Consider the following 22,103-nt stretch of genomic DNA (forward strand, 5'->3'; position numbering starts at 1 on the left):
TCCAAAATTGTATAAATTGATGTCAGTGCCCCTTTAACGCACAGCGCAGGCTCGTGTTTACCCGCCCGGCCTGTGATGTCTTAGCCCAAAAGATACCAAAGGGATGAGAGAAGATCAAACATTAGTGAATCTGTGGATGGAGGGCTGACTCACTGCTGTTGCAGACATGTTTTTGTACTTTCAAGTTTAAGCTAAAGTTAACTCTGGCGAGCGTCAGTGAATCAATTCATATTCTTTTTGGTCTGGTTAAAGCTGCAGCGATACTTTGAATGAATAATGAGGAAACCCTGGTGGATGTTTCTGCAGGTGCGTGATCTGTTCATTCAGCCAATTTAGCCTCTACCACATCAATTAGTCATGTTCAATTTAGTGTAAGCCGATTTCCCCCAAGACATGTTCATTTCCATTAGTAAATAAGCCTAAATTTATTGTCGTTGTGACATCAATCAGTTCTTAAGTTGGTCTTTTTGTGACGGTCCAATCAACTAAATGGGTTGAAGTTTTCTCAAATTACACATGGAAAACAGCAGTGTAGCTGCAAGCGACAATAAGCAAGGCACTGGCAAAAGATTACAGGCATGAAAGGAAGAGACGGGAAAGAGGGAAAGCCTGGGATAAAGAGATAAACAGTGGAAGGAAGGAAGGAGCGGAGGACTGAGATACAGGTGTAGATTTCAAATGTGTTTTCTGATATTTTTTTTTATGTGAAGTTTGTCAAACGACTACAAAACTGTCTTTAGTTGTGACATTGCGTGATCTCAAGGAAGTGTAGAAAATGTAAAATCCTCTTTCTTTCTCTCTCTCTCTGTCAGGTATACCGCAGGAAGGCGGTGGAGCTGGGTGAAAAGCTGCTGCCAGCCTTCAAAACGCCCACCGGCATCCCCTGGGCCCTGCTTAACCTCAAGAGGTAAAACACACACACTCTGGCTCGTTCTCTCGCAGCAGTCCACTCGGGTGGTATTTGAGGCAGCGGGCCTGTTTTTGATGGTGTGATACTTTAAAGAGCTCTGTGGTCTGCAAACACAAGCTGCCTCTGTTCTGCTCTCACACGCTGAGCCGAGATGTTTTACATGGCAGAGCGTGTCAGACAGAAGCTGGTTTGGTTTTCACCCAGGGCTTGGATTCCCCCGAAACTGAACGATATTGAGAAGGCAAACAGAGAGTTTCTGAGCAGACGAGGTCGAAGTCGGCCTTTATTAATACGCTGTGACACTCGGTCAAGAGGCTGCACTCGCGTCCCACTGCTGTACACAGACCCACAAGCTTAAGACGAGGATATGAGGATATGAAGTCTAATGTCTGTTTTTCCAGACTTTAAGAAGCCCGTCATTTATATCTACTACCTAGTCTTTGACTTTAAAGTGTGAACATGTGAAGCTCATTTTAGATTATCATTAAACCCAGATATAATACTATAATAGGGGAAAACCTAGATCACTGCCATTGTTCGCTCTTGCATGATAAAATTAAATTACACTGGATTATTTATCATCATTGTACATTAACCTTATTAAATTAGGATTTAATCGAATAGAATTAGGTCATTCATCAACAGATATGTGCAGATGCTAAATTGAAAGTGTGAAATCTGTTATTCAAACTAAATATATACTGCATCAGCCAATATTTTATGTAGAAAGGCTTTATATTTATCAGTCGCTTACAGTTGTCTAGCGTCTTTACATTGCTAGTTTTCTCAGATCGAAAGTCCCAAAACCAATGATATTCATTTTACACGGATATAAAACAGATTGAAGCAGCCACAACCTGAACAGTCACCACTTGTTTGCTTTAGTCATCATTACTTACCTAAACAATACTGCCTCAACTATGGTATGACGCAAAAAGTATGTTTTGAACCAAAAGAGTAATGCACATACATACATACATATATCAAAGCTAAGCTAACACTTAGCATCAGCTGTCTCCATTATATTAATATACTAGTATCTGTTATAAACACCATTCAGAGGGCGCCCACCGTGTTCCGCTCCAGTCCTCCTGTCAATCCTGCACGCCTTCATTTTCTTTCTATCTCTCTCTCCCCAGAGAGAGACACGACGCTCTGCTGTTTGTCAGGCGTTAATTAAAAGGCAGGTTGTCATGACGATAAACGTGCTGTAACAAATTAATTTTCATCCTGCCTGTACGGGTGAATGGACTCCACCTCGGCTTGTCCTTTTCCCTGAAGACAGAAACACCCCAGGGAGAGTGTGTGTGAGCGTTCGTGCCTATGCACATGTTTGGTGGGTCTGGGCACAAACACGATCCCCTAGAGGCCCGAGCACATTGTTGCTGATGATGACTTTACCTGCATGACTGAGCTATGATAGCTCTGAGGCACGCACACATTGAGCAATGGACAAATTGCAGTAGTGCACGTACAGAGCACCACAGTGGCCAAAGCACCGTTGAGCAACGCTGCTGTTATCTGAAAGTTTTCTTTTGTGTGACATAAAGCAAAACAACCTTAACACTACATAGGGCACTCATTGACATACTTGAAAATTCACAATTTCCACCTTAGAGTGTTATTGTAGGGCATTAGAAGACTTTTTCACTTTTCATTTTCATGGAGAAAATCAAGATCAATGAAGTTACCATATATGGTTCCTTTTCCTTAAGTGGTAAACAAATGTGAACATGTATTTAGACCATTAGAACATAAGTGCTGATTCAGTGCCATTACATTAGGCCACTTCTTCATGGTACCTAATAAAGCAGTCATCCTCAGCGTTCATGCAGAGGTGGACCTTGCAGACCACATTTGACCTGAGAATGCTTCCTTGATCTTTGCTGTTTGGATGTGTGAAAACCACATGCTTCTAAACATCACTGAGAGGAAGCTATTTAAAATGTGTGCCGAGTTACCAAATATGGTTCCTTGCCCTATAAAGGGTTAAAGCAGTTTGGTAATTAGTTAAAAATGTCTGCTGATTAATGATCTTGTGGGAGCAAAATGTAATTAAATGATCCGACGGAAGAAGTCTAACTTCTGTGCAGTTTAAAATGCAGTGTTTCTTTTCCATTTCAGTTCATGTCAACTTTATTTATATATTGTGTCAGTAACAATTCCCTTTCTCAAAAACTTTTAACAGAAACACTTTAGTGTTTACTTCAGTGCAGTTTAACAGCATCACAAATTACATCCTCAGTTGAATTACCAGTTACAAGGAAATGATTATACAATGTACTCATTTTTTAAAAAAATAAAAAATGAGTACATTACATGTGGTGGTTAGCACTGATACCTCACAGCAGGAAGGTTTCGGGTTCGAATCCAGACTGGGGCTTTTCTGTGTGGAGTTTGCATGTTCTCCCTGTGTCTGTGTGGGTTCTCTCCAGGTACTCCAGCTTCCTCCCACCGTCCAAAAACATACTCGTTAGGTTTCTTTGGTGATTCTAAATTGGCCATAGGTGTGAGTGTGAAACATCCTGTTTCTATAGCGTCAAATAACTAACTAAAATTAAACTTATCCAAAAAATTGATACGTGAAAATACATCAGTATTATATTAACTACCTAAAATGACAGAAACCATCCTTGAAAATAATTATTTGACGTGTATTTTTAGTGTTTTAGCATCTTTATACTGTCAGTGATTTGACCAGAGAACTGATAAAAGATAAAAAGGCCGGAGTGCTCATCAACTCCATGATGATTTAGAGCAGGACTGTTGAATTAGAATGCATTTGTTTTCACTAGTGTGCCTAATGAATTGGCAAGTGAGTCCATGATGGATGGATTGATACTGGGCAACAAGAATGGATAGAGCCAGCCTTTAAAGTAAGTAACTGTTATAAGAATGAACAGGTGAACGGAGGACGAATTTCACAGGTGGGTTTGCTGATATAAGAATGTATGAAGCATCATAAGCTCACACTGTAAGCAACAAAGCTGTGAGAAAGCCAAGTGTGACCAGCTTCACTGTTGAAGTGCTTCTCAAGTGCTTGTTGACGTTGTTGTGACGTAGTTTAAAAGTGGACCGGTGACACGAACCCACCCAAAGCCCTCACTGTGTCGGTGGAGTGCTGAAAAAAAGGCTGAGGCCAGCTCATGATTTGTAACACGTCATGTCCGTCAGTTTGTAGCGTCACACTGGCAGCTTCTTTCATAATCAGAGTCCAAACAATACCCATAGCTACTGGTTTACAAACCATATAACCTATAAACTGTTTGGTTATGGTATGTCATTGCTTCAGCTGGTATTGCCCAGATATATGTACACCCAGCCACCCACAGCGAGAAAGTGCTAGACTACACCAAACCTTTTAATTTTACCAAAACCAATCATACTTTACCATGAATTGAGGAAGACACATACTAATAACCTGATGTCTGTTGGTTTATCAGTGATCAGTGCATCGTTCGGGTATTATACACTTTCTTTGGCAGCCGTGAAGGATCTCTGAGCTAAACAATTAAGTCTTTTATGTCTTTTAAGTTCAAATGTTTTGTTTTATATCTCTGGGTGCAGGTTAAACAGAAAGAGCGCGAGAGGAGATCAAAAGATTTCATAAATAAAGTAGTTTAAGAGAAATCTGAAGTACTTCTGAAACAACAGCATTTGGAGCTGTGAGGCTGCCGATGTATCCTTGACCCAGATTGAAGCAGAATAAATCTGTAAAACACACATAGGCACACTTGCAGACGAAGCCCAATTAACTCTCGCTTCATCCCCATCGCTCTCCATTTTCTGTTTCACTCACAATTCCTCCCTTTATTTTTTTTTTCACCTCCAACTCTTCTGTATTTCCTTGCCGTCCTTGCTCCCTGTATCCGTCTTGCCTGGAGTGACCCAGTATCTCCTTCTGATTCAGGACATGGTGCCATAGGTCCACTCCACACTATGGCCTTGTTCTCTTTATTATCTCTCTGTACCTTGATCATCACTCTATCCTGCAGCTATCTGCAGAGCCCAAGAGGGGCTGCAAGAAATAAGGCCACAGTTTAAAACATGTTATTGCTTCGACACCGAGTAAACCTTGTTTGCTCGGTCTCTCTGTTAATTTTAGAGAACAAGATAAATGCCTCAGTGTTTGCTGCTTCTCCCACTGGAGCTATTGGTTTACAGTTTGTTCAGACAAATAAGTATGACTCTAGAGCAGAAAAGTGTCTCCATGTTAATATCGAAAGTTTTCTTTGCTTTATTTGTCCATTGTTGATACGATCAATTTCACATTTGGTGGCAGTAGTGGCAACTGCAGTGAGCAGTTGTCATATTTTGGCAAAAGTTTGGTTTCTGTTAAGCTTTCAAAACAGTAACCTCATCGACCCTTCATCAGGGCAGCAGACACAATGGAAGACGTACACTATATTACCAAAAGTATTCGCTCACCCATTCAAATGATCAGAATCAGGTGTTCTAATCACTTGGCCTGGCCCCAGGTGTATAAATTCAAGCACTCAGGCATGCAGACTGTGAAACAAGACATTTGTGAAAGAATGGGCCGCTCTCAGGAGCTCAGTGAATTCCAGCGTGGAACTGTCATAGGATGCCACTTGTGCAACAAATCCAGTCGTGAAATTTCCTCGCTCCTAAATATTCCACAGTCAACTGTCAGCTCTATTATAACAAAATGGAAGCGTTTGGGAAAAACAGCAACTCAGCCACGAAGTGGTAGGCCACGTAAAGTGACGGAGAGGGGTCAGCGGATGCTGAAGCGCATAGTGCAAAGAGGTCGCCGACTTTCTGCACAGTCAATTGCTACAGAGCTACAAACTTCATGTGACCTTCAGATTAGCCCAAGTACAGTACGCAGAGAGCTTCATGGAATGGGTTTCCATGGCCGAGCAGCTGCAGCCAAGCCACACATCACCAAGTGCAATGCAAGGCGTCGGATGCAATGGTGTAAAGCACGCCGCCACTGGCCTCTAGAGCAGTGGAGATGCGTTCTCTGGAGTGATGAATCACGCTTTTCCATCTGGCAATCTGATGGACGAGTCTGGGTTTGGAGGTTGCCAGGAGAACGGTACATTTCAGATTGCATTGTGCCAACTGTGAAATTTGGTGGAGGAGGAATTATGGTATGGGGTTGTTTTTCAGGAGCTGGGCTTGGCCCCTTAGTTCCAGTGAAAGGAACATTGAATGCTTCAGGATACCAAAACATTTTGGACAATTCCATGCTCCCAACCTTGTGGGAACAGTTTGGAGCGGGCCCCTTCCTCTTCCAACATGACTGTGCACCAGTGCACAAAGCAAGGTCCATAAAGACGTGGATGACAGAGTCTGGTGTGGATGAACTTGACTGGCCTGCACAGAGTCCTGACCTGAACCCGATAGAACACCTTTGGGATGAATTAGAGCGGAGACTGAGAGCCAGGCCTTCTCGACCAACATCAGTGTGTGACCTCACCAATGCGCTTTTGGAAGAATGGTCAAAAATTCCTATAAACACTCTCCTCAACCTTGTGGACAGTCTTCCCAGAAGAGTTGAAGCTGTAATAGCTGCAAAAGGTGGACCGACATCATATTGAATTCTATGAGTTAGGAATGGGATGGCACTTCAGTTCATGGAATGAGTAAAGGCAGGTGAGCGAATACTTTTGGTAATATAGTGTACCTACGACCTACTTGGGTACCTCCATAGCTGAGATTCACCTGACCTCAGCAGCAAACATTGGTCTTCAGGGTGCGCAAACGTTGCCTTCACTAGTTTTTCTAATCATATTCCCTCAAACAAAGCTGCAATCATCCCGATGCAAACAGTCGTTGTTTGAACAGCCACAGCACACGGAAATATGGTACATCATCAGCAGGACGCACCCTACTGCATATCCACAAATAAATCAAAGCTGGAACAAAGGCAGTTGCACTTGTTTGGGTTTCTTGACTTGTTGAGTTAATTTGTTGCCTTGGTTCCAGCTTTGTTTTATTGGATATACCAGGACCTTCAATGGCTGAGAACCTCCACTGACTGCAGCTCATTCAGTCTTTCGCTGGCTGTTCGGATGAGTGCCTCTTAAACAATCGGTCAATTCTGAGCGCGCTAGTCTGACTAAACCTGATTCTCTAGGTTGCTATTTGATCCTTAAAGAATAAAACACCAGACTGAAGAGCAGTGTTCTGCTGCACATTCTGGGCAAAGGCTTCAAGCCTGTTTCACGTCTGACAACACAGTCCCTAGCGTCACTGATTGATGCGCCAGAGATGTGCTCTGTAGCTCTGTTGTAGCTACACTTATTAACAGTAGTATCACAAGTCCTTCCATTACTGCAGTAAGGTCAGAGTATCTTTGCCCATTGTTTCCTCTAACGCCTAAATCCTCTTGAAAAGCAGACTTGGGTTTTCCATGGAGTTCCATGCAGAAAAATTGACAAAATCAGATTCACCCTGGCTCACCTGGTCGAATGAGAGGCCCGTGAACTTCCCCATCCTCTTACCCCTTCCCCCTCTCTCAACTACCTCCTATCAAAATAGGCATAAAAGGGAAAAACAGTCGGCTTGTTCTTTGAATGCCAAGCGTCTTACCAGGAAAAAGGTACTTTGAGTCAGTTGTGGAAATTCGAAAGAAAATGTTATGGAATAATTCATCAGGGCAGAAAATCTTGTCCAGATGTCCAGTTGATTTATCTTCAAGAGACACTCGAAACAGGCTTAACTTTGGCCATTCCCGAGGTTCAATAAATCAAAAGTACATTACCTCAGAAAGGATCATAGGCTGGGCCTTTGCTCACAGATCATCCAGCCTTTCACTTTCTTCCTGTCTCCCTCTCTCTCTCTCGGACTCCACCTCTCTCTTTCTCTGTGCATAAACACGTCGATTGGCGCTAACCGAGCGGAAAATGCTGCTAAGATCCCATCGATTTGTCCAGTTGATCTGCTGCAGACTCTGGCCCCCATTAGAGAGACTCTAGTAGCACTGCAGGCAGATGGACAGAGCAACAACTGTCCTCAAATTAAACTTTAAACATTAGAGTAAAGGAACTACAAAGGTTAAGAATTAAATTTCTGAGACAACGGGGACTTTTTCCTCTTTGATGTTCTCTTTCATTTTTATTCCCTTGCGACGACTTGTCTTTTTCTTTCAAACGTTTTATCCACATACTGGCAGAAACAAAGCAGGAGAGTTAATTGTATATTCCGTCAAAATATAATTTCAGATGAAAGGATTGGGATTAGTCAAACTTCTGAACATTGTTAATCAGCCTTCATTGTGACTGAGCTTTGTTGGCATTAAACAGAAAAATAAGAATTGACAAAGAATTAGGAATCAATATTAGCAAAGTAAAGGCTGCATAGATTCATTTAATGAAGGGAAATCCTCTGAGCTATTTATTTAGTTTTTACAGTAATGTCAGTTGCCTTTTAGTAATTATCTGATGAATAATGATATTGTAATGTAGACAAAGGGGCTTTTAGCAGTCAAATAATAATTATCGGTCTCTTTAATAAGTAAAGCAGAATATTTTCACACATGTCGTTAATTAGATATGTTTTGGTTCAGCAGCCATGGCAAACAGACAAATTATGCCTAAAACACTGACACATGTTCAAGTAAAAACCGTACCTCATGTAATTATTCAACTATTTGATCACAGTACGTCAGTGTGTAGTTTAAATATAGCTGCAATACTGTATTAAGTTGCTGTGCTCTCTCAAGGGATGCTGTATAGCAGCACTTTTACCTACTAACTGCTTCGACTCCTTTTCCTCCAGCACGCTCTTTCTCACTTTTTCACACCGCACACACACAGTAGTTACCCAGTCGTTATCTGCTTTGGCCAGTGTGTCCCATAGCTCTTCTATTAACAGTCAGGCTGATAAAGCCCTTGCAAATCACTCCCACTGCGCTGCATACTGACTGGCCTTAATGGGATGAGGCGTTGTGTGAATATGTGTGTGTGCTGTTGAGGTGTCTGGATCTGTTCTCTACACTGAAATTAGCTGAAGTCACGGTGATGACTGTATCCCACAAACACAAGAAAAGACTCATTTTGACAAGTTATTTAGGGTAACTCAGAATCAGGGATGTATTAGAGAAGTTGCATGTGGTTGCATGAATTCATGGCAAGACTTAAACCTATAGAGCAGTCTCATTTTAATTCAGGTGCCACATACAGCCTAATTTGATCTCAGGCGAGCCGGACCAGTAACATAAATAACCACAGCTCCAAATGTTTCCCTTTGTTTTAGTGCAAAGTTACAAAACATTTTATGAACAACACAAAATTGGAGTGCAGTTTCAGCACATTGTTGCACATCTGCTGTTTAGTTTCAGGTCTCTGTTGTGTTATGCCCACAAGTCGTACTAAAACCGTGCTGCCTCTAGTGGAAAAATAAAGAATAGCAGTTACTTTTATGAGAAAAATTGCAGCTAATGTCGTACCTTACAAATTCATCCCGTGCGTGGGCCAGACTGGACCCTCTGGCTGGCCAGTTTTGGATATGAAATTCAAGCCTGTCCAGCTCATCAGGCTCTATAGCAGGGATGCCAAACACATGGCTCACGGGCCGTATGTTTGACATCCGTGCTCTAGAGCCTGATCAGATTCAGACACACCAGTTTCTTTTCTCTTATACTGTCTTGCCTTTGAGATGATTATTGCTTTTTAGGTCTCTTAAGTGTAAGTCCTCACCATCACCCACCAATGCAAAATACATCAGTGTATGGAAAATATCTGCCTCTAAAAACAGTGTCATTATCTTAACGATGACGCTGCAAAGTTAAAACTAAATGTTTTTTTTTTCCTCCGCTCTGCTTCCTTATCTCTCAGAGGAAAATGTTTTTTCAGGCTAGATTTGCTCCTTCAGCTACAGGCTCAGACCAAAGCAATCAATCCTGAGCTCCTGGGGTCCTGGAGTTTGATTAATAGGTCTAGATGGAGAATGCGGCCCAGTGAAGCCATCACACATGGTGACCCTGTGAAGTGCCAGTCTGTCGTGGTGCCCTTTCATCGTGATGCGACAGGAAAATGAACTTGTTAATTCAGTGGATGTGTGGAAATTTGGAGGGCTTATGTTTTCATTTAAAGCTACTTTAGTGTACAACATCCTTAATGTTGAACAGCAGTGTGAAAAGTACAGCATCATCTGCATAGAAGTGGCCAAAGTACAGAGCAGTAGGTAGCCAACTGCGCAAATTGACATACTTGTGTGGAATAGTTCAGGTTTGTGATTTGTCACCAGAGATAGTGGTGGCCACAACCTAACTGAGGTATTGGTAGCAGTATATCCTCGTGGTCCTACAGCAGAGTAACAAAGAACAAAGACTTAGCTCTCAGGGTATACAGAGATTTCTTTTAATTTTTATTTTACACGCCACACAAATCCACACACTCATTCACAGTGCGGCTCTCCTCGGCAGTAACCTGAGGCAGTGGAAGGCAGCCGTGATTTAAGGGCTCTAATTAAGTTGCTAACTGCATCTATCGCAATTCACATTTTCTCTGTGCCCGGAGGAGGAGGACCACGACAGATTCTAAGACGGAGAGGAGGAGATATACAGCAGAGAGAAAATTGGGAGGAAAAGGGAGGTCATGGCGTGGATGAGGCGGAGTACAGTGAAAGGGTTGCTAGAGAGAACAAAAAAAGGAAAACTGGGCCAAAATATAGGTTTCCTCTAACCAAGGAGTATAAATGAACTGGAGGCATGACTTAATATCAGAGAGGCGTGAGGGAGCACATCCTGGCGTGACATGCTAATTTATGGAGATGGACTGCCTTTTCTGTTTTTCCAGGTTACTGCTTGGCACCACAGAATTATCATTCTCTGTTGTTGGTGCACTGGAGGGGATAAAACTAGCAGCCTATGATTTGTGGTTTCACAGCTGGTCAGGAAGTGACTGTGGGAGGTTGAATGATAAGAAGAGTGGACTGGAAAATGCCCTCCGATGGAAACTATTTTAAATCACAGTGACATTAATCTGTAATGACCCAGTTTTATTTTCTAGGTCATGTCATTGGATCCATATCAGACCTCTTGAGCCCTTAAATTTTAGTTTATTTTTTGTCTTTGCTGGCCAAAGTCATCTTGAAGGACGACAACGTCTCAGTAAAAATACAATTGTCCACTCCGTGCATGCGTTCTCAGGCTATGACAGTGACATACAGGAAAGATTTCCTGGCATTTTTCTCACTGTGGTTTCACATCATTCTGCAGTTTGTCAGGTGGTAGAAACACACCCAAAACTAAGCAGTATGCAAGCAAAGGTTTCACGTTTTTCCAAGAAATACGTACACATTGATTTTGTCAAGGTTTTATGAGGATAGAGGTAGTTTCATCACCATTATTAGACATCAAAGATACTGAAATGTAGTTGGTAACACTGAATATAAACTCATATTCAGTATATCTTGAAAGAAAACTCAAATGCCTCTTAAATATTGTAGTCACTCATAGATAGCGAAATGAAGAAATGTAGAGTCTGAAAGTTTATTCTTGACCTCAGAACAACCCAATGGTCCATTTATTAAGGAGCGCACACACAGGGAGACTCACAGCAGTGTGGCAACAAGAGACGATGAAGTGTTACTGAGATGCAGGAATTTATAGCGATGATAAGTCAGAAAAACTTTGGCAGTGGTAAGTGGGCATGTACCAAGTTGAAGTAATCTCAATTTAGAGGCTACAACCAGTGGAAGCGACCAATACATTTGACTGACGTACGAAGCAAACACACAGTCCCCCAAAAGTTTACCGCAAAGAAACACAACCAAATTCACCATTCTGATAGCGATAGTATTTTCTATTAACAAATAAGGAGCAGTGGCAGCAAGAAGAGTTAACTCCGTCCATACACTAGCATAGTTTTTATGTTCTTTCAATAGGAAACGTTTGAGTAGGGGAACATACAAGAGGGCTTCCAGGCAATCAGAGCCTGGACCAACTGTCCGTTACAAAGAGATGGGCAATTAACAAGTCTCTTACATATGGACAGGCCTTTAGATGTTGTGGAAATTTATCATATGCTACGTAGAACTGGAGGCTTGAGGTTTGAATTGCAGCTTTGCTTAAGTTCAGACCGAATCTGTTATATTTAATAGAAAGATGAAAACAGAACAGCAAAGATCCATGTGAGTACATTCTGCATGGTCTGATTTAATGTCTGCCAAATTATATAACACATAATAAAATGTGGGCCAAGCAAATTAATTGAAACCTTTCACAAAGGTTCTTCTGTTAGCCAAACAAACAGAGTCATATCTCTCCTGTCAGAGGTGGATGATGTGGAATGATCTCTTGATTTATAATAAAAGTTCAATATCAGTTTTGATACTTTGGGTGTAAGCCTCTTATAATCTGTTGAAAGTCCTCTGGTTCCAGGTCAGCGCAACATTTGATTAACGTTCGGAATTACTGAATGTGTTTTTTTGTATTATTAATACTGTTTGGTTGTAAAACAGGGATCATAAGCGCAACATTTTCAGTGTGATGATGAAGAGAGAGAGACACAAATGTCACTGTTAACTAAGCTCCAGCCGGGTTCATATCAGTCTTGATACATCTGGCTTTTATCATTGTACTGACGTTGCTAGCTTACATTTGTAAAGGTCTTAGTTGAGTCTTCTTTAAGAATAGCTAATGCTTTATTTATTTGTACAGTGTATTTATAATAACAGCAGTATAGCCTGTAATATACGGGGTCATAAACCAATAATGTCCTGTAGAGCTTACAGCTAATACTTTTCATTACATCCCATGTGTGAGAGGGAGGGGATGTGCTGTTGTTAAAACTGGGCCACCAGGACATGTGCATCACTAGTCAAACACAACACTGGGCTCTCAGATGGACTCATACAGCTGCATTGTTCCTTATGCCAGTGGATGAAGGCCAGTTTCCAGTCCCAGTACAGGAGGTGGCTGGAACAACAATGACTTTCCATCAGAACATGAATGTCCTTCAGCTATTGAAACTGGTTCATTTAGCCCAAAATGGAGCAGAGGCGGAAGGCTGTCTGACCCAGAGGCATTAGAGCATTATTACAACCACAGTTTGTGAGTGGGTAGTAGCAGCCACAGGATGGGAATCACTTACATCCGTTGGCTTTTGGTGCTTTGTGTCCATTTGGTTTATTCACCAGCCTTCTCCTGCTGTGTTTGTAGAAGCAGCTGTTGTTAAGATCTTAGCCGTCATTTGTACAATACATAGATAAAAGTAATTTGGGATGTCTGTTCGAGACGTCAGAGCTGCCCAAAAAACAAAGCTAAGAACAAAAGCAACTGGACTTGTTTGAGTTTTATTGAAGACGTTTCATCCAAGGCTTAAATAAATAACTGGTGGAGAATTTAGGTTTTAATTGGCAACATCTGTCATTAATGCACACCTGAAACTCACTTAACTAGGGTCAGTTAACGTCTTCAAGAAAACCCAACACATCCAGATTCCTTTGTTTTACCTTAGATTTTTTTGGATATACGTTGACCTGGATGACTGAACCATCACAGTCATACTGAGTCTTATTTGCGGTCCTTCTTCTCTCTCGATTTGTTGTCTAGCTAGCTAACGCTTGATCACAGTTTTAATCAGATTTAAAGTTAAGAGATAACATCTTTGCTAAAAAAAAAAAAAAAAATGTACAGCAATATCTACGTAGCTAGCACTAGCCACCAAAACCTATTGGCCATAACAGACCAGTTAAGGTTAGTTTCTCAGTTGATTTGTGCTTACAAATGCAAATGTCCCTTGTAAGATGAAGGTGATCTTATTTATTAGATTAGTAAGTGGATAAGTGGATTCTTGTAGTTCTCTTAGTTTGCTTAAATTGTGTAATAATTTAAAAAACAAAGTCTTCTAAAAGTCTTCAAACAGGCCAACTACTTCTTCTTCTTCATTTTTAATTAGGTTCCAGCAAGACATAAAGATCCCAAATAGTCTAAATATTTTTTTTTCAATCTTTCAGACTCCTGCAAAAACAAATTATATTCCAAACACGCCCTCGTCTCTGTTTCCAGTGTTACACTTTATAAATGCACTGCATAGGTTTGTGTCTGTTTGGTTTACACAGCAGCTTCCCCCCGCTGTCTTTTTGTTTTGTTCTCCTTAACAGGGATTTAGTGTTACTCACAGCAGGGCTTTGGGAGGGATTGGGGTGGACAGGGTTGAGTTAGAAAGGTGTGTGTTGCCTCGCCACACCACCCAGCTAAGCGTAAAGGATTTATTCTTCATCACAGGGTTTATAGAAAGGATTGAAAAAAAAGATGGATGGACAGATCAAGTCTGCGGTTAACCGCGGGGAGGTGGAGGCGGCGGTGAGAGTTTTTTGTGGAGATAAAGGAATAGAGTTCTTCTTAAAGTAGCAGAAGGAGTATGTTTTGCAGTGCAGCATGTTAAACTTTTGTCTAAAGTTTAATCTGCAGTAAGAAAACAAGTTCTAATCAGGATCTAAAATGATTTCCACCAGTTTTCTGACCCGATGTCTGTGCTCGCTGCCTGATGCTGCAGTGGTCCTCCCTGTGTTTCTCCGACTTGATTAAATCCGTGGTGTAATGGGAAACAAATTATGGCTTGTGCAGCATGATGAGTTGAAGGGGGAGGGGCGGGAGGGGGGAGTAATTAGTATGTTCATCCAGCTCTTTAAAAAGACGTGTGCATGGCACCTCTCCCAATCCACACTCCTTCCTCCTCCCCCCTCTCTCTCTCTCATTTGTTGGATGTCTCTCCTGCTTCTGCTTCCTCTGTATATGTGTGTGTTTGTGTAGTTTATGTAGTTGTGTATGTCTCATAGTTAATATGTATTCATGAGTGGTTACTTTACCACCAGACTCATCAGTCCCTGGCCTGGAAGTCATCTGTCTGTGGCTCTAATGATCCAAGAAACACACACACACACACACACACACACACTATTTCAAGGTCTTCTGTCTTTGTCAAACCTTTCAGGCCTTGTAACTCTCATATATGATCTGGGAGGGGGTTGTACCTTCACCTCTACAACAAGATCATCAACAAGTCCTGATTGACTGACAATGATAAGATGTGATGTCAATGTCTAGTGTATGAAGACGCATCCATAAGTGGAACACAAATGGAGGGTAAACTTTAATTTCAGTGTCAATAACCCTTTAAAACCGTACAAAACATGTCGCCAGCAACATGTTTGTGCAAGCTCACTTCATATTTCAGTTTGCACAATCGGAAAAAATCCAATGGTTTATAGCCAGTATGGTGTCATTACCGTAATTTCCTCGCCCAGAAGTTTATTACACTCTTAGAACATGCAGTAAATTGTAAATAACTGCCAGATACTGAAAGATATTCTGGAAAAGATCAGCAAAATCACTTTCTCCATGTGGACATTTTGAGGCTTAGTCGTTAAAGAGTTATGCATCTGTTTATAAATGTCACAATGTGATAAATAGTAATGAGCTTTTAAACTACAGAAACATTTTACAAGTCTTAACACTTAACTGACCCTTTGTTGGCCTTTTGATTTGTCTTCTGTCCACCAACCAGAATCCTCCTTTCCTTCATCGAGTCCCGACTTCCAAAGGGTCCGGTTTAGTTTGTGAATGCTGAGATAGAGTTTCAGGTTGACTTTTTGAAGAATTAACAGCTGTTTTCAGTTGTTCCTTTAGTGTTAAGACCATAAAATGTACACAAGTCAAACCAAGTAAAGCTGGTTCTCCATGTGTCTTTACTTGTCATATGATTTGGTATGATTAATTGTGAAGTGGTTTTAAGTGTAATTCCTGAGTGTGCTTGTTTTTCTGTCTTTGTCCAGTGGAATTGGCAGGAACTGGCCGTGGGCGTCAGGTGGAAGCAGCATCCTGGCAGAGTATGGTACCCTGCATCTGGAGTTCATGCATCTCAGTGAACTGTCAGGAAACCCAGACTTTGCTCAGAAGGTAACGGAAACAGAGTGGAGTAGGAAATAGTGCTTTGTTCAATGGTTGCCGTGAACGTCGTACTTTAAGTTGCATCTGTGTTGATTCTTTTATCACTAGGTAATGAACATCCGTAAAGTACTCAATCGACTCGACAAACCCCAAGGACTGTACCCAAACTATCTGAACCCCAACAGCGGCCAGTGGGGCCAACGTAAGTCCTCCTCACCCTTCTTTCACATCACTTATTTTTTTCTGCATCCCGTTTTTACACAGTACTTCTCATGGCACTGTCTGTTAATACCTCAAGTAAATGGTACCTTACCAGCGCCTTATCTACCTTAGCAGCACTCAAAGCCCTTTACAGTGTTTATCTTTCACACACCAATGGCGGAAGCTACCATTATAGGGGTCACCTGCCTTTAGTAGCAACTTCAGGTTCAGTATCTTGACCAAGGACACTTCCACAGTTGGACTGGCCAGGGATTAAACTTCCAACTTTGTGATTAGTGGACAACCCTTTCTACCATCCAAAAAAAAATGGTGGTCACCAGGACAGATGGCCGTAGTGTGGTATCATTTGTGGGACGTGTTTCAAACGATACAGAGAAAAAACTACTTCTGCACTTACAACCAATCAGAGCCATTTTGTTGTAAACAAAACTGATTTCGTCAGTGGTGAATGAGAGAGTTCAACATTTCCCATGGTGTGCCTCATGGCGCTACACTCGGGCTTCTAATTTACTTTGTAGTTTAAACCTCTACTTGGAACAATCATTTGTAGATATAATATTAAATAATAGCTACATATATTAATCACGTCTTCCTGTCTTATTCAAGACAATCTCAGGCAACAGTGCAAGACTGACTCGTAATTTCCCCCACAGAATAAAGGTGAGAGAGCATCAGTGTATAATTAAAATAAAAATCACAGGCTGGAATCTTTGGCTTAATAATTACCTGGACTTTGAGTCGGATACCAGAAACATTAATAAAATTTGCATTTATAGCTTGAAGAATGTCATCTTTTTTTTTTTGTCAATCCAAGATGACACTGAAGCACTAATGCATGCAAATTACAACTTGTCCAGATCGCTGCAGTGCACTTTATGTCTGTCTGTCACAGAAAACAGCTCCACACCTACAATTTGTACCGACTAAAACCAGGAGAGTGCACATACCACTCTCCTGCTCTAATTATTACACTGTCTCCAGCTCCGATTTTAAGAGTGCTCATTATTTTTTTTAATTTTGTCCGTGCACCATATTCCTTTCTGCTCGCCCACTCTTAAGTCCACAGACTTTTTATTAAAATACCATCACCCAGAACTAAAAACCTGGCTATGATGAGAGGAGGTGAGATGATACATCAACGATTGAGTCGTGATTCTATATCGATTTCATCCATCTAGTAATTGTTTTAATCATAAATGTACCCCTAAAGTCAAAATAATAGTTGTTAGGGCTGTTGGTTGTAACAAAACCAGAAATATTAATACATCAGTTCGAGATTATATCCGTATGTTTTAATTACATTTTATGGGCTAATAATAACATTTATTTACATAAATTTAGAAAATAAACATTTAATTAATCTGTAATTAAAATATCTTTTCATCATTTATTTCAGACCATACAGATGTCGCGTTTAGTTTCTGACTTTGGGCCATATTTATTTATATCCAGTTTATTTACTTACTACTCAACTCATTCAGTTTTTGTCTTATCCCTCTAGTTTTGTCTTAACTAGATTTATTTAACTTAAATTACTTATTGGTCAGAACAGTGGTATGGTGGTTAGCCACCTTCTGCACAGCAAGAAGGTTCTGGGTTCTGATCCATGGGCTGACTGGGGCCTCTCTTTGAGGACTTAGCATGTTCTCCCTGTGTCTGCGTGGGTTCTCTCCACCGTCCAAAGACATGCTCGTAGGTTGGCCGCAGTTGTGAGTGTGAATGGTTGAAAAACGGTAATGTAAATTAAGCACTACCATCACAGAGGATAAATTACAGCTAATATACTAAAATAAAATAATGAAGGTGCGGCATGTTGTTTCAATCAACAGGAGGAAAACTGATGTTAAACATGCTGACAGAAAGACCTCACTTTAGTTTAAATTAGCCTAATAAAGCCTTATGACTTTAGCCAGTGGTCTAGAGTAACGTCCACTCCTCTTCACTTTCTTTTTGAACCTTATCGACTCACTATACATTACCACTGTCAAGTATTTCATACGCACTCCACCCGTGTCCCTTCACACTCTCCCAGTTCCGACAAGCTGCGGTAACGGTGTGTAATTTTAAATCCATTATCAGACTCTTCAAACAGTGAAGCTGAGCAGGTAATGATGGTAATGACAGAGCTCAGGAAGAGGAGACAATGTACAAAACAAGAATAAAGAGAAGAACATAGAGAAGTATAATAGAGAAGTGATGGAAGTAGTAGTAATAGTTTGCCCGAGGAATCCGGCACTTTGAAGTAAATTGTCAGCTAACTTTGGAGCTTTAGAGGTGTCTTTTTCATGTCTTTATGCAAAGCTAAGTTAACCATCTCATGGTAATAGTCTCATATATAATAGACAGATCTGAGAGTGATATATTTAGTCTGCATTTTTAATTTTTCCAGCAACTACGGAGCCGCTGGAGTTAAACACGACATCAGGAGCAGCAGAAAATGTGTCCTTTAACCCGCTGTGTTTTCATTACGGCCTCCCGCCAAGAACCACAGAGATTACGCAAATTAGACCAATAATGGATTAGAAAGCGACACGGTTTCGCAAATGAAATACTGCAGAAACATCCTGTTCTCGGTGATTAATTGTTGAGAAACTGTTGAGTCTGAAGCGATAGGTACGGACACATGGAGAGGTGGAAAGGAAAAATATCAGTGGCTGATATTTTTAGGCCCTCTTCAAGCTCTAATTTGATTATTTAGTCTTTATATCCACTGTTGCGCTTTCATCTTCTATTGGAGTTCTGCGAGGTGTTGTTTTTAACTACACGCTAGTATTTGTCATGGTTAAATGTGGATGTGCACCTCTGGTCTGCTCGCTTTTATCATCTGGGGCACTGAAATATTGACTAAGAATACTGACACTCTTAACCAGGACCAGCCACCGTGTTTTCATGAATGTATTTCATGCAAATGACGACGTATTTAATTAGCACTGCTGCAAAAAAGAAAAAAGAAAAAAAGAATAATCATCACAGAAAAAAATCCTTTTATACTTTTTTTTGTGATGTGGACACATATTCTGAATGAATTATAACTCTGAGAAATATCTCCACGCTGCAGCTTTCCAGAAGTGCTTACCTCGTTCATATTTTATACACAGAAGACCTTAGTTTGTAGGTTCATCCAGACGTTCGAGCTTGCGTGGGTAAAAACGTTGAGTCATAGTTTACACCTTCTCTCTGTTTCTATTAATATATTAGATCCACATTTATTGTAATGAGATTGCTGATGTGTCGTTGAGCTGATCATCAGAAGCGTGTCTCATCTCTTGCTCCCGGTTTAAACCCTGTCGAAGGCCACGTACTGTTACCGCCTCAGAAACAAACTCTCTCCGGCGCCGGCCTCCTCTTCTCCCCGCCTCAAGATGATCACAGCTGACGTTTAATCTGTGCACTCCACAAACACGGCCGCACTCCGTTAATGACACATGCATATGGATGAGCCTTCGCTGACGATCAGCCGGACCAGTGCAAAAATAAAACCCTCCTGTCTGTAGGATAACAAGCCACACACATGACGCCTGTATAAATAGACTTCAGGTGTGCTGTCTTTATTCCTTCCATACATCCAGGCCTGTGGCAGGTGAGGATGATGTGTGGATAGTAGCTATAAACTAAGCCAGCAGACATGTCCCAGCTATGTGTGAGTTGCATACCTTTTTCTTTATTGTCTGTCTGTGTGTGTGTTGCAGATCACGTGTCTGTGGGTGGCCTGGGTGACAGTTTCTATGAGTACCTGCTCAAGGCCTGGCTGATGTCTGACAAGACGGACGAGGAGGGCAAGAAGATGTACTACGATGCCCTGCAGGTAAAGCACACACACCTGAGAGACGTTCAGAGAGACTCCAGGTGACTTTGAGAGAGTTGGTTTCACTCATAGACTGTATAAAGATGGACGAGGGAACAGCCCCTCAAAAATGACTGCAGTATAGGTCATAAGGTCCACCTCCTCTATGTTAGTGGATGGGACTTGAGCCAAACTAAAACAGTAAAGTACAGATCAAATTTTTTTTTTCAAGTACGGTTCCTGTCATTTTAGGTAGTAAATATAATGCTGATGCATATATAAAGTCAGTTTTTTGGTTAAGTTTCATTTTAGTTAGTTATTTGACGCTATAGAAACTTGCCATCCCAACCACTCCGTAAAGTGGTCCCATGGGACTGAGAGTTGGAAAAAATAATAAATAAATAAGTACAGTGTATAATCCAACATTTCCTTTTAACTGGTGGAGGTAGAGCAGAGCGTAGTACTAATTAAACAAAAACGCGAGTGACTCTGGAGGAAGTGTGATCAGGTCATCGATATCACGGCTCCACGTAGCTCCGCTCTAAGACCGTACTGCACAGACTCTGGCTCCAGACTCACAAGATGGCACTGCCCATATCCTCAGGAAAGTAGCATCAGTTTGGCCAATGCAAGGACGTGGGGATGAGTCGTCCATATTTATATACAGTCTGTGGTTTCACTCATAGGCTCCACTAGGCTTCACCTGATCAATTAATCGATTAATCTGCAGCTATTTACATTATCGATTAAGAATTTGAGTCATTATTTAAGAAAAAAAAACACAAAATACGGCTTAGAATTTAACTTCCTTTCTCAGTTTTATGTAAAATCTATCAAATTAAGAAAATTTAAAACCTGAACATGAATATTTATCACTTTTTTCTGTCAACAGTTTATTCATTCATTAAGAAAACAATTGGAATATCACATTGCTAATATGCTTATTGGGTCGTTTGTGCCTGCTTTGGTTTTATCTGGAAGTGAATTTTAGATTTTCTTTCGAAAGAAAATTGATCCACAGTTTTTACTGCAGTTGATGTGTCAATTAAGGCTTTATCACACAACTACCTGCATATATAATAATATATATATTGATGTTTTTATATGTTTGGGGAGGATTCATTAAAAAAAAACAAAAAAAAACGTGTAATCAACTAAAATCTCCACTTTTAAAAGTTTAGTTTATATTAATGCAGAGCTAATTATTTACTCTAATTGAGTTTCTTTCTTTATTTATTTATTTTTTTCAGTTTTCAGTTTTATACTTTCAATATATTGGTGACATTATCTTCTCCTCTACAAACCTGAATGTGTTAACCTTTAAAAAGCCATAAATCAGACAGTTGTTCTGTCTGAATTGGTGAACGTGTGTATTTGCTCCTCGGGGCTTTACGTCTGTCTGAGTTATGATAAATGGTTTTTGGATAATAGTGAACAACAAACGCAAGGTCAGCTTTAGAAATGATTAGTCTCCTTGCTGTGGTATTTAAAGACAGTCTTGTTTGAGCAGAAGGAGACGGGAGTACGCACACATTTTAATAAAAAGACCCAAAAAAGGGAAACGGTTAAAACAAATTGTCAGCTCCAGTTTGTGGTGACGGGCGCCGGGTCTCAGCTGGAGAGAGACGATTGTCCGTTTGTCTTTCTGAAGCACGCTGGGGAGCAAATATATTACACAGCGTCTAAAATACAGAATTAAACAGGCGGGGATACTTTACCCATAATCCCTCCTGATCTCCGAGGATTACAGGCATTCTTGTTTTATTTGTCAAGGAGCGGCTCGGGAGGAAAGAAGCAGCAGGATGTCTGACTGTATTTGGTTTTGTTCAGTAAGCCCAAAATACAGAAGAAATGTCCTTTTATATTTGAAAACAAGTATACAGAAAACAAATCAGAGGCAGTAGCTAATAAAAAAAAAAGCACAGCAATCTGTGTTTAAAGATGAAAGGAGATACATAATGAACACAGTGTGTGGTTTTATATGAAGGAAGGTCATATACTTGAGTGGAAAGCAAATAAATGCCTTTGAAAATGTGTTTTTGTAGCTTTAAACTGCAGATATCTAGTTGCAAATAGAAGTTTAAATGTAGCAGGGATGTCAAACAGATGGCCCAAGAGGCAAAACCAGGCCACCTGAGGGTCTAGTCTGGCCCACGGCATGAATTTTCTTTAAAGAGTACTCATTTGTCTACTGTTTTAGTCAGAGTAGTGACAGAACACAACACCCCAAACTAACCAGCAGACAGCAATGTGTCAAAATTGCACTTATTTTTCTTGAGATCCCTCTTGAGACCAGATTTGGTTGTATGTGGCCCCTG

General features: G+C 40.8%; 1 protein-coding gene across 1 annotated transcript in view; it reads left to right on the forward strand.

Annotated features, from left to right (window-relative positions):
* Positions 1-22,103, forward strand: part of man1a1 (mannosidase, alpha, class 1A, member 1) — a 131,060-nt gene that overhangs the window by 97,227 nt on the left and 11,730 nt on the right. Inside the window, exons 5-8 of the mRNA XM_084560628.1 lie at positions 813-907; positions 15,665-15,788; positions 15,888-15,981; positions 19,691-19,806. Coding sequence (XP_084416754.1) covers positions 813-907; positions 15,665-15,788; positions 15,888-15,981; positions 19,691-19,806 — 429 coding nt within the window. The remainder of the gene's footprint in view (positions 1-812; positions 908-15,664; positions 15,789-15,887; positions 15,982-19,690; positions 19,807-22,103) is intronic.

The sequence above is a fragment of the Chelon labrosus genome (assembly GCF_963514085.1).
Source record: "Chelon labrosus genome assembly, chromosome: 14".
Classification (NCBI taxonomy): Eukaryota; Metazoa; Chordata; class Actinopteri; order Mugiliformes; family Mugilidae; genus Chelon; species Chelon labrosus.